Source organism: Dendrobates tinctorius, unplaced genomic scaffold (assembly GCF_039654945.1).
Source record: "Dendrobates tinctorius isolate UK_male_01 unplaced genomic scaffold, ASM3965494v1 ptg000010l, whole genome shotgun sequence".
In the NCBI taxonomy this organism is placed as follows: Eukaryota; Metazoa; Chordata; class Amphibia; order Anura; family Dendrobatidae; genus Dendrobates; species Dendrobates tinctorius.
The window spans coordinates 982,422-996,108 of record NW_027361678.1 but is presented as its reverse complement, the minus strand read 5'-3'; the positions used below and the strand labels follow the sequence as shown (position 1 = coordinate 996,108).

The window sequence follows — 13,687 nt, the reverse complement described above, 5'->3', positions numbered from 1 at the left end:
TCTGAGGATATATACAAACGATGTGGAAGTCTGTGAAAAAGTCATATCCTCATGTGTCTGCATTTACATGTGGATCGAGATGGAGATTTTCCATTGCAATGGCTGAAATTTGCAAACTATTCTCACAAAATCAATAATGGATAAGTGTATATGCTGTAGACATCTTAAACAGATTTTTTTTTCCAGTAAAGTCCAATTTAGTTAAAGGAGTTTTCACCAAATCCATAGTATAAGGGATAACTTGGTGATTACTGGGACACTTAGCAATCTCGTGTACAGGCAGTCCAGGTCCCATCTTGAATCAAGTGGTGGCGGACACTCTCTCGAGATCTGCTCCATTTTTTGCCAGATTGGCAGACATATTGGAGCTTTGTTCTTGACTTTCTCTGCCAGTCCTGTAGACCATAAATGAAGCTGAGGTCAAGCATGTACACCTCTGCACCATTCAAGACGGGGCTCCACAGTCCCTGTACACAAGATTTCTAAGGGTCTCTGTGGCGCCCCCAGGAGTATGGTCGCCACAGTGGCATTACCTTCCTCCTAGGGAGTGTGATGTCTTGCTTGGAAGCAACGAAGGATCTCTCTGTCAGTTAAATCAACACACAGCATGGTTCCCACTCCAGGCCAGCAGAGGGAGCTCTGAACCAAAACTGGGGGAGGAGCTGCTGTCTGGGGGCCAGGAAGGGGAAGTTTAGTTAGTTCGTGTGAGGAGGGCGAAGTGTGTGGACAAGAGAAGAAGAGCTGGAGGATTGAGCAGAGTTCTGGCTCACTTCTAGCTTGGTGCATGGTTCCGGGGTCCGGTCCCCGAGGCTGTTTGTGAAACTAATGTTCCTGCAGCAGAAATCGGAGGAATAGGAAGCTGTAAATGCTCTGTTCCCACATAAGATTCGGAGGCACAACAGCAACGTGTGAGCCAGAAGAAGGAGGCTACAGCTGTCTGCCATACAAGGGGGTTCTAAAGGAGAGCAAGCAAGAGGAACTTCAGTGTAACTCAGTACTGCATGTAGCTCAGATAAGCGCTAGAAAGGAGACTACACAACCCATCAGCATAGAGAGATTCCAGAGTTGCTTCCAGGCTGGCCAACTCCTGTTCCATCTGTAATCTGGAACCTGGACTGCACTTGCAAAGCAAGGTAAAGGTAAAGGAAACTGCACCCTGTTGTGTCATTGCTTCTTCCTGCAATCCCTTCAGCACAGCTACATCTCTGTGCCTAACACTGCACCCTCTTCCTCAACACCTATTCTCACCGGCCTGGGACTACAGCTCTACCTGTGGTGAGCTATTACATCTTGCTGCCTTATACCATCTGTCCCAGAGGATCTGCCTGCAGCGTCGGCTTAACCCTTCATTGCTGAGCACCACAGGTGGCGTCACGTATCATCCACTTATAAACTTTAACTAGCCATGCTTAACCCCCCTTTTACATGGACGCCCAGGGCCACGGACCGGGTCACTGCTACTGTGACACTTCCCTCTGAGATACCGGCCCGGTACCGAGTACCCCACTGCCCTGGTGAGCGATCCATCTCCGCATCCCTTGTCCTATGGATGGGGGTAACTTGCAATTTTTAGAAAACTCTTTTACATAAAAGGTATTATCAGTGTGGATATTTTACACAGCTATCCCACAATGTGCTAATTCTACTTTAAAAATGACCTGTGGCCAGATGAAAAGTGGCAGTCTTTACTTCTATTTTTATTCCTGCAGCTCTCTGAGTATTCTAAGCTTTTTTTTTATTGTTGTTTGCTTGTTTTTTTAAATCCATCATATGGTTCTAGAAATATGGGCTTTAATTTAGTGTTTATTTTTGTGGTCTTTACTAGGGCAGAATAACTTATAGGCTCCTCAGGGGCGTGTCTTTAGGATGCTCTGCATTATTACTCTGTGAGTCACGCCCCCGTGGAAAATACCAAAAAAATTAGCATCACATAAAATGGTCCTTATCTCTGGAGATGTATGATAAAAAATGACAAAAACCTGAATCGGGAGCAGCAAGAAAAACGATCACTTTTGAGCAGATGACCGGTCCTCTTTATGGAGATACTCATTGGTAACCATGTTGGTTCTCTTTCACTTACTATTACTAACATCAGAAAGTAAAATATGAGATATTTAATTAGGACTATTTTTTCATTTTTCATTTTGGATGAACTGGAACAATAAAAATGACACTACCTCCAGTCACAATGAAATATGACATTCTAAATGAAGTGAATATATTCTTTTATTTCTTTTTTCTATTTATAAAAAAGTAGTAATTGAGAAGTCACACTGACATGTTGCACTATATGTAAAGAAAAGATTTCATTATTAATGGATTTTTCCCATCTCATAAAGTGATGTCATATTTTGCATGTATGGGCTATTACGTTCTGATCGTGCAGGTATGCATGTCAAAAATCCCGCCTCTACGTTCTCAGAATGAATTCTCCAAACAGTATGGCATCCCTTTCTGTAGTAGAAAACCCCTTCAAAAAATATGGAAACTTTGAAGAAATATTTTTAATTGAAATACAAGCATATTTGGCTATAAAGCATTTTGCAAACAGGTTAGATTAAAAATTCAGCACTTTTTGGTTTCTACAGCCTCTATGTATCAGAGTCCATATAAGTACAGACTACAGAATGAGGTAGCAATCATCTCTGAGCTTGTCTGATGACAGGGTTTGTAACCAATATTCTCCAGAACCATCATTTCAGCTGCTCATAAATCAGCTTAGAAGATTATTCATAAGAGAGATAAATGTTACCAATCCAGCCATTAGATGAGTTTACTGATGTGTTTGACAATTATAATTAGTCTGTTATGTACTATGATACACTGTGGCTGTAGAAACAAAATAATCCAGACTTTTTAATTAAGCCCTACTGCAAAAATGCTTTTAAACCTAAACTACGTGCATTTAAGTTAAAAAAAAGTCTCCGAAGTTGATTATATCCTTTAAAACAAGGACACAGTCCAGAGGATCACTTATACTGAAGGCTTTATTATTATTACTGAAAGGGAACCTGTCAGTAACACTAACCAATGCAAACAGAAATGGTGCAGAATACAGAAGTGTAAAACATTTTAAAAGATACCTAATATGGCACTATCCACTTTGCCATTGCACCGAAATTCAGCTTTTACTGATATGCAAGTTATGTGGGCATATCGGTGCACTTGCAGGCTATGGCTCCTCTTTCCTTCTCCTCGCTGCCACTGCTCTGATTCTTGATTGACAGTGGAGAGCAGAAGAGACGTTATGCATCAGATCCGTTTACTTCATTGTTAATCATGAAAAGGTGTTGGTGGGGAGAAGCGAAGAAGACCCATAGACTGCAAGTGCACAAATGTGCACAGTAGTGCATTTGAAGACCTAATTTGCATATCCTTCATCGTGTCTTACGCTCCCCTATCCTGCACTGTCTCTGTTTGCACAGGGTTAGGGTTACTCACAGGATCCCTTTAACATATAGCAATAATCACATTTAAAAATACTATGACCACAAGTACATGCAAATTAGCAAGCAAGTATAAAAAAATCCATAAAAAATATAAAAAATATTGATGATGTACTTTCATTTAAATAAATTAGAAAAGCATAATAACATTCAGCTGCTATTTAGAATGGAGAAATGTAAACTCAGTCTATAAATATTTTGGGGAGTTTTCTGGAGTGCTGATTCTTTTTGTTTTCTGGTTGTCAAGATTCCCCAATAGACATAGATACAAAGGAGGAAATGCTGAGTTTTAGGCTCTGATCACTTTATCATCCTTGCTCCACTTATGGCTGTTATGATGGATCCATAATGTAATGGATCCAGATGGATCTCATACACTTACCACGTTATAAGGGTTCTATTTTTTGGTGCTTTTTGAGCAAGAGAATATTTTTGGTCATTGAGTTATTTTGGTAGTCAAAAGGAAACCAAAAAATCCAAGGTATAGATGCATTAAAAATTGATTGTTGGGGGGACTCGGGTTGCGCTGTAGATGATGACTGTTTTGCGTTGCACCAATGCTTCAACGGGTCCTGATCAAGTGTTGGTGGAATGCGAAACCACAGTGCAACCCAAGTCCCCCTACAATCAGGCTTTAATGCATCTATTAAAAAAAACTGTTTTGCGGAATGGTGAGTGCCACTTTTTCCTATTTCATCGAAGACCTCTACACTTACTCTCTTTTTGAAGTTGAGCACCACGATATCCCAATGGTCACAAGGTGCGTTCAGACTATTTGATAGTGAGGTTTTTTGATAGTGCCGAATCAGTCCTGCCTTATTTATTTAAAAAAAAAAAAACAAATTGGGATTTTTCTATTGATCACTTTTCCCTACCGCAGCCAATGAGTTTCTAACATTAGAAGGAGCCAAGGAGTTAACATTAGAAGGAGGTTTCTCTGTACTTGTTCCTTCTTCATGGGAGGTCAATGGTTTCATGGCCATTTCTTGCTTATATTGTTCTTTTTTCTGTTTTCTTTTCTGAAAATCTTTTTCTATTTTTTTTTCTGTATCTTTCAGAAGTGAAGTCAATAGGTTTAACAGTAGTGAAAGCCATGCAAGGCCAAAAATGATCCAAAAGTACACCAAAGCCCGGTATCCTTCAAATGGGTGAGTGCCTTTGGGTCCTAAAATAAAAATATTGACTTGGTAAATAATTTGCTACAGTAAATTGTGTCTATAACTCAGCGCACTTGTAATGTAAGCTAAGAATCTGTTTTCTCAAAATGTATCAACATGTAAGGTAATAAAAATCATGTATAAAAAAAAAGCAAACAAAGACATTCATAACACATACCGGATCCTACTACATAATCACCAAAGCCAATAGTGCTCAGTGAGATGAAAGCGTAGTACACTCCTTCTCTGTACGTCCATTTTTCAGTCGCTGTAAAAACCAATGGTGGTATTCCCAAAAACACAAGCACTCCAGCCAGCATGAAAAATATTATTGTTAGGATTTTTGCTTTTTTCTAAAAAAAAAAAAAAATATACATATATACATTTATATGAGCTGAACTGCTGATAGAGTTACAAAAAGTGGTCAGCGCACACTGTCAAATAGATTACAAGGAAATTAATTTATTACCTATTGTTAATGATTGTGATAAAAAAGCAGCAACATCGTCAATAAGTAATTAATTTACACACTTTGCTCATTAGTCATTTGATAGTCACCTCGATGTATGATAGCTGACCGCTAAGTGTGACTTTACACGTAGCAAAACTAAAGTATTTTAAAGAAGTTGTCGTTTCACCTTAAAGAAGCACTCCAACCAAGATTTGTATCCTCTTAATATATTGCAGTCATCCTATTACAATTGCTCATTTTGCCTTTCCACCCAATTAATTCTTCTCTTTAGGTCTATGACATCACATGATTAAAACTGACTAGTTGAATCCTTCTAAGCTCTATGTAGAAACAGGAGGTCAATTTTCCCTGCATGAGTCATCATTGCAAAAGCCTCTGACAGGGGCAAGGGTTAATGAGGGGGATGACTCACGCAGGTAAAAGAGACTTCCTGTTTCTACATCGAGCTTAGAAGGAATCAGCTAGTCTGTTTTTAATCACATGATGTCATAAACCTAAAGAGAAGAATTAATTGGGTAGAAAGGCAAAATGAGAAATTGTAATTACACAGTGCTATATATTATGATGACTGCAATATATTAAGAGAATTTGATTACCTAAAGAAGGCTTCACAGCCGAAACATGTTGTGTATATAGTTTTAATTGTTTTATATTAGTGTGAATAAATTTTACTTCCAAGCAATCTGAAGTTCCTAAACCTTGATCTCACTTGGTGGCAAAGACAGCGCCATCCCTGGATCTCCTTTCTGGCAAATTAACTAGGCTGAAAGCTAAAGGGATTGTTAGTTTTACCTTTTTCATTCCTTTTCTAAGCAGACATTTTCCAAGTCTAATACACCAGTGGGATAGAGCATTGCCAACACGACCAAGAATAATGACATTCAGAGGGATTCCAAATAAAGCATAAATTACACAGAAGATCTGGCCACCTGCTGTTTTTGGTGCAATTGTTCCATATCCTAAAATTATAAAACAGGATTATTGAGAAAAATTATGAATATCGTATATAAACTTATATAACCTTAGAAACAGTTTCACACAGCGGTATATCTGACCCATTTTTTCATCTGCATTACTGTAACAATTATTCTGACTCCATAACTAGTGTAGGACGCTCTTGAGACACCATCTCTTGTCTGTCTCTGTGTACTAGTACTCACACAAAGAGATTTCATCAGAGAGCTTGACTTGATTGCAGAGGCACGTATGAAGATTCCAGTAGAAGGTTTATTTTCCAGCTGAATTCTTGTAGTTATGCCCAATTACATTAGCAGTAGGTGTGACAGCTGCAGTTGGTAAAAAAGACTATTCTGAACCAGAGCTGCAAGACATGTGGTTCTTAAGATGGCTGCTATACTCACAATGAGGAAGAAGAAGGGAGGAGCTAGGGAGGAAGCCATGAAGAGAGAGAGAGAGGACAAACTTCTAGAATGCAAACCTTATTGCATGGCAACAATAAAGTACAATACTGTATGATTCCCAAGTCGAGGGACATGACAACAACACAGACATGTAATGGCAGACAGCCACACATCTAGTACTTTCCAGGAACTTTTAATGTCCGTTTTCAATCAAAGCCCTTTGGGGGGGAGGCAGAATTGCCTCCATAAGTTTAGAAAATGAATAAAACATTACAATGGCGATAGCAAATAAATACTGTATAGGAACTGTACTTACCAATGGTGGTTACAACAGTGCCAGCAAAAAAGAAGGAGCTGCTGAAGTCCCAGTTCGTTTGCTTCTCTGAAGTGTTATTTAGTAAAGGATTCACTCCGTGCTTAACTGCATCTGTGATAGCCTGTTCTTAAAATAAAGCTCCATTTTAGCAAAAAATGGAACCAGTTATTTGTTCCTTTCATAGTAGGGAAGGCAAAGTCGCAATAATGCCCCCAAAAGGAGTGGCCATGCTACGAACTCGAAGGGGACCTGTCAAGATGATTTTCTACCCCTAAATAATGACCTGTTTGTACATGCGTATTGGGGCTGATTAAATACATACCTTCATTTTAGAAATCTGCTTTGGCGTTTCTCAGCAATCCAGCTTTAAAATCTATTGCAAATGAGCCGCCAGTGATTAGTGGGGGGGACAGTACACTCGTAGCTCTCCTGTCCTCCTTCCATTTTCCCCATCTGCCTCCAGTATCTGACTGACAGATCACTCTTGTTTCAGTGACCTGTATCATCTGATTGAGATCTCTCACAAGTGCTATCAGTGGCTGATGCAGCTGTAGGAGGAAGAGTCCCCACTGTGTAACCGGACAGGAACAAAGGAGACTGTCACCAAAGACATATTTAGACATAATTAAGACATAATTAGAGGACAGACCAGAGACAGTTCTAGAAGAAGTGGGGGCGAAGCAGGAATAAAAGGAGCTGAGAATGCCAGCAGGGGATACTCGACAGAATGGGAGAGAAGGAGCAGGAAGCCTAGGTGGCCCAAGTGAGACAGAGCCAGAAGGAGTGAGCGACAGCCCCGAGCAGCCCAACAGAGGGACGCCGACCGCATGACTGCGCTCCCACTCCCGTCACTTCAGCCCGTGGTTGCGGCCTGCCCACTGCCACCCGCGGCGGCCGCTGCCCGACTACAGCCCGCGACTGCGGCCTGCCCGCTGTTGCCCACGGCCACCACTGCCCGAGTCCAGTCCGCGGCTGTGGCCGGCCCGCTGCCACCCGCGGCCGCCACCGCCCAACTTCAGCCCGTGGTGGCGGCCTGCCCACTGCCACCCGCGGCTGCCACTGCCCGAGTCCAGCCCATGGCTGTGGCCTGTTCCCTGCCACCCGCGGCCACCTCTGCCTGACTTCAACCCACGGTCGCGGCCTGTCTGCCGCCGTCTGCAGCCGTCACTGCCCGACTTTAGCCTGCAGTTGCGGCCTGCCTGCTGCCACCCACGGCCTCCACCGCCCAACTTCAGCCCGTGGTTGCAGCCTGCCGCCACCCGCTGCCGCCGCTGCCCGACTCCAGCCCGCGGCTGCGGCCTGCCTGCCACCACCCGCGGCCACCGCTGCCTGACTCCAGCCTGCGACTGCAGCCTACACGTCCAAGGCCCCAGCCACCGCCATCCCATCTCCGCCGGGAGGCGCAACGCAGAGGAACTCTTCAGGGGCCTGTTGTGCCCTCGCTCCACCTGGGCATAAGAACGCCAGAAGCTTACGTCAACTCCTCACCGGCTGGGCCCAGCGGCTGAGACACTGAACAGACACCGACCACCACGCTGCCGGACGTCAGAGAAGGATAAGTGACACGTAGTCGATCAATCGTAGTTCCTGGACCCGTAATTGGCTATACCGCGGCCTCATAGTTACTGGTTCTCACCGGGTAGTCATTATTATGTTATCTGTGTATTATTGTTCTGATCCCTGCAAGGATAACTGTTGTTAACTTGTTGGTTACTCGAGATAGCCCCTATAGATATATATATATATGTTACATTCTAAGTTCTGTCCGGCTCCCATATCGTCACTGCATCCAGCGTACCTGCGATTACTACACGGCACATGTGCAGATGGACGCAGTGGATCTAGCAATGTCATGAGAACCTTACTGCCCATGTGCTGCCCCATGTACTAATGGCGCTTGAGATCAGGTCCCTGAAACAAGAGTAACTTGTTAGTCAGACACATGAGGCAGGCGGGCAGTGATGAGGAAGGGCAGGAGAGCTGCAAGTTCAATGTCCAGCTCCGGGATCAATACCTTCACCCACCCCAGTCAATGTCAACACTGGATTGCTGAGAAACTCCAAATCGGATTTCTAAATTCAAGGTATGGATTTAATCAGCCTGAAAATACCTGTACATACTGTACATGTCATTTAATTCTCATGACCATTCTCATGACCACTTTTTGCTGCAGTAACTGCTGCTGTCTTCTGGGGTGTGTCTCTACCAGCTTTGCACATCTAGAGGCTGAGATTGGATGGAGGCGTCTGTGAACAGCAATTTTCAAGTTTTGGAATACATTCTCAATGGGATTTAGGTCTGGACTGTGACTGCTCCATTCACACACATGAATATGTTTTGATCTGAACCCATTCACTGTAGCTCTGGCAGGATGTTTAGGGTCATTGTCCTGCTGGATAGTGAACCTACGCCCCAGTCTCAAGGCTCTAACAAGTTTTGCAGCCGCTAGCAAGTTTTTCCCCAGGATTGTCTTGTATTTAGCTCTATCCATCTTTCCATCAACTCTGACCAGCTTCCCAATCTCTGCTGAAGAAAAGCATCCCCACAGGATGATGATCCCACCACCATGTTTGCCCCAGTCTCATGTCTTTTGCAGCCACTAGCAGGTTTTCCCACAGGATTTCCCTGTATTTAGCTCCATCCTTCTTCCCATGAACCCTGACTAGTTACCCTGTTCCTGCTGAAGAAAAGCCTCCCCACAGCATAATGCCGCAACCACCATGTATGATGGTGGGGATGGTGTTTCCAAGGTGATGTGCAGTGTTTTCCGCCACGCATAGCACTTTGCGTTTAGCCGAAAAAGTCTAACCAGAGCACTTTGTTCTACATGCTAGCTGTGTCTCCTATATGGCATGTGAAAGAGGGTGCTCTGGTCAGATAAGACCAAAGGAGAACTTTTTTGGCTAAATGCAAAACGTGTGGGACAGAAAATGAATACTGCACATCACCCTGAAAACACCATCCTCATCATCAAACATGGTGAGGACAGCATCATGTTGTGGGGAGACTTTTCTTCAGCAATGACAGGGAAGCTGGTCAGAGTTGATGGGAAGAACAATGGAGCTAAATACAGGCAATCCTGGAGGAAAACCAGTCAGAGGCTGCAGAAGATATGAGACTAAGGCAAAGGTTAATCTTCCAGCAGGATAGCTACCCTAAACATACTGCCATAACTAAAGCTAGTTTGCAAAGAAGAATGGTCACAAATTTCAGCCTCTAGATGTACAATTCAGGTAGGGACATCCAATTTTCTTCTATTAGATCATTTCTGTAAACTGACACATTAGTTGTAGCAATAAAATCTGTTCTAGGAGGTTGAATTAAAGAAAATAAAAACATGAGTTTTTGTATCCAACCCCAACCAGTGCCCAACTTATTTTTAGTTATTTTATGCCTGAGCCGGACACATATGCTGATATATCTGAATCCAAGGTTATGTGAAACTTTATCTGCCTTTTACTATTTTGTAGATATATCATATTTAAAAAAAATACTACAATCCCTTGTTCTTCATTTACTAAGTTCCAACTATTGGTAATCCTCTCTTTTTTAGAAAGTTGATCACCAACCATCAGCATCAGTCTTATGTAGACTTAATTGTCAATGTCTGCTAAAGCCATAGTTCGCAATTACTCCAATTATATTCCATAATTAAAGTTAGAAGAATATAGTTACTGGACATTTAGCAATCAGCTGTAAGAAATCTACGAAAGTGTAAATGGTGAAGATACTAAAGGTAACCTGCAACTTATGGTAATGGAAATACATGACCATCGTTTCACTTCTACAGCGGACGCTTCTCATATGAGTGCAACATCCAACTGCGGAGACGTTTCTAAAAAGTTACACTTCCCACTGTGCTGGAAGGAGATGGAGTGAAAAATAGAAAAACATCTATATATAGAAGTGTTGTATGTAAAAATAAATCAAATTTCACAAATTTTGATAAATTTGATGCAAATAAAGGCAACCCAGCCACAAGCAAAAGTGACTTTAAAAATTGCCCTCATGATAAATTTCCTCCCATCCTGTCTGGGGGAAATACCATAATACTGTAGCTCCAAAGTAAGAAAAGGACCTCACAGATCAAAAATACTAGTGGTGCATCCAACGAAAGTTAGTATTCCAAGTCACTACGCCAAGGAGGCGTAATAGAGGTCAGAGCAGGTCATGCTTCAGAATTAGAAGCTAAGCTTGAACGGTTCCCCTAATATGGCTGACAATAAGGTACCTTATGAGGCTGGTTTCGTATTAGCGTTTGATCCGCATAGATCCGCATGCGTCATGCATACATATATTTAACATGGTGTACGCAGGGACATGCGTTCACATGCTTTTGCTTGTGCATGCTTTTGCGTACGCATGCGTCGTTTTGCAGTGTCCGGCGAAAGCAACATATTGCTTTTCTTGAGGCGTAAAAAATCTGTCACATATGCGCAGGCATGCGCATGCGGATGAGTGCTTAAAAAAATGCATTACTGTCTATGGGAACGCATTGGTACGCAAGGACATGCATACGCATGCGTTCGATACGCATGCATTCTTCAAAATATATATAGAAATCCCATGAGACACGCCCATTTTAGTCTGGTGTTATATGGAATGCATGCGCATAAACAATGCAAACGCAAGCAAAAACGCATACAAACGCATGATACGCTGCGGACTCAAACGCTAATGTGAACCTAGCATTAGTTTTTGGTGGGAGAGCATCCCCATGTATACAAGCCAGTAGATACAAGATTGTTATCTTAGTGGAGGACATATCCAGGGCCGGCCCGAACATATAGGCGAACTAGGCGGCCGCCTAGGGCGCCGACCCAAATGGGGCGCCAGAGAAAAGATAGAAAAAATGATAAAAAATCTTTTCAAAAGGCAAAAAGTTTTAGGGATGGAAAGAAAAGTGTACATATTTAAGGGCAAATATGACGCAAGAGAGGTTGGTTGGGTTGGCAACAATTTCGATAGAATCTGAAGTTGCTAAACAAATTAATCTCGGTGACTTAGTGTCATCCTTTTAAAAAAAAAAAGCCAAGGAAACAAAAATTTTAATTACCTATGGTCGTTTTTGTTTTGTGTTATTGATTACTTTGTATATATTTGCCCTATACAACTTCTCAGAAGATTAAAGAGTTAAGAGAGAGTTAATTAATCATTGTTGTTGTGGTTTATTTTGCTCCTAAATTTATATCCCAAGTTTTCATCTACTGCCAAGAATAGTAGGGGCGCAACAAAATAGTTTCGCCTAGGGCGCCGTAATCTCTCGGGCCAGCCCTGGACATATCCTAAACGAGGCAGAACTTGGCATCGAAATAATGTCTACTGTAAAATGTACTTACATTAATGAGACGTTCCAGGGCATCCTGTGTAAGACAAGTATGGTTCTTCAAGAAGTCCAACCTGTGTTGCTCTGTCTTTATCTTTACGTCTGTCTCCGCATCTTGTTCCAAAATCTGAAACACCATGGCACCAGCCAACAGGTAGAGGAAAAATCCACCAGCTAACATGACACTTTTAACATGCTCAGAAAGCATGGTGGTCATATGCCGTTTCTTAGTTTTCTTCTCATCAGTTCAGTTCACTTCTGTCTTCACTTCACATCTGACTGTGAAAAACAGGAAATCCAGTTCTTATTTCTGTACTGCAGTCTTGGGAGTTCGAGTATATATATATGAAGGAATCTGCAAATCACAAGGGATGTCCAAGGGACGAGCATAACGACTTGCCATCAGTCAGGGTGGAGTTACATACGGCTCGTCCCTCAACCTTTGTACTTTGGTTTCTGACACAGTTTGCATTTTTCTGTAAGCAAATATACAGGACAGACGATCATTACATAATATGAATAAACAGCGTCTGATAAAGGAAACAAGGGACTTATCTGTAATCATATGAATCACTTCCATTGTCCTTAGAAATGGACATGGTGACATTTAATTAGTATAGCATTTGTGTACTTCTATGATGCACTAGAAAAGGCACCATTCACTATATTAAAGATTACCTATTATAGGAACCGTCCAGGCTTGTGTAAATAAAATAGTGACATCTAGTACCAGAAAATGCCCTATTGTTACTCCCCTGTGGTGGCTCCAAAGCTAGTCCTCACATCTTCCTTCCCTGGTGGCCAAGTCTCTCTGTTGCCCTACACATCGTCTTACTATAGTAACCTTGTGCGCACTTCTCATATCATGACCCTTAGGGTCCCGTTTCACTTAGCGACGCATCAGCGATCCCGACAGCGATATGACCTGGTAAGGATCTCTGGTGTGTTGCTAAATGGTCGCTAGTAAGCTGCCAAATGGGCAGATCTCTTCAGCGATGCAGCAACGATCCGGCGACCCTTGTAACGACCTCGTTGGTACCTTGTCACACAGCAGCTTTTCATACGATTCCCGCCTGCATCCCTCTTTGGCGTCAAACGCAGCAATGCGCGTTGGCCAGAGGGACGCCGAAGACAAAAAAATGGCCCAGGACATTCCAGCACGATCAGCGATATCCAGTGGGGGGCCGGTCGCTGCTGCGTGTCACATGTAGCGAGATCGCTTTTGAGATTACTGTTGCGTCACAAAATCGGGGATCAAGTGCCTTCACTTCAACTTATCTTAAAAGTATTCAAGTAATAGCCAACGCTGCTACCTTGTGCAGCCTAGCCACAAGACTAACCCAGCCCTGCTGCAATCTGCTCTAAGGGTGCCTCCTGACAAACCCAAGTCTGATGTTCTAAGGTTCTGCTTGCACTCTCAGCTCTGCTGCAATCTGCTCTAAGGATGCCTCCTGACAAGTCCATCTCTGATGTTCCAAGGTTCTGCTTGCACTCTCAGATCTGCTACATCAAGATTACCTTTTTTCCAATCTAATTCTGCTGTTTATAATTGCTGTGTCATGCGTACCTCAACAGAGATGGGCCAGAAGATTGCAGAGTCTGGTCACGT

The 13,687-nt window shown here is 42.6% G+C and overlaps 1 protein-coding gene across 2 annotated transcripts in view; it reads right to left on the bottom strand.

Annotated features, from left to right (window-relative positions):
- Positions 1–2,208: 2,208 nt before the first annotated feature.
- LOC141098015 (potassium channel, subfamily K, member 16-like) overlaps positions 2,209–13,687 on the bottom strand; it is a 126,865-nt gene continuing 115,386 nt past the window's right edge. For both annotated transcript variants that reach the window (XM_073585618.1, XM_073585610.1), the window contains exons 2-6: positions 12,092–12,554; positions 6,753–6,873; positions 5,868–6,034; positions 4,782–4,956; positions 2,209–4,611 (exon numbers count right to left, since the gene is read on the bottom strand). In XM_073585618.1, the coding sequence (XP_073441719.1) occupies positions 4,301–4,611; positions 4,782–4,956; positions 5,868–6,034; positions 6,753–6,873; positions 12,092–12,295 (978 nt within the window). In that variant the 5' untranslated portion in view covers positions 12,296–12,554 and the 3' untranslated portion in view covers positions 2,209–4,300. The remainder of the gene's footprint in view (positions 4,612–4,781; positions 4,957–5,867; positions 6,035–6,752; positions 6,874–12,091; positions 12,555–13,687) is intronic.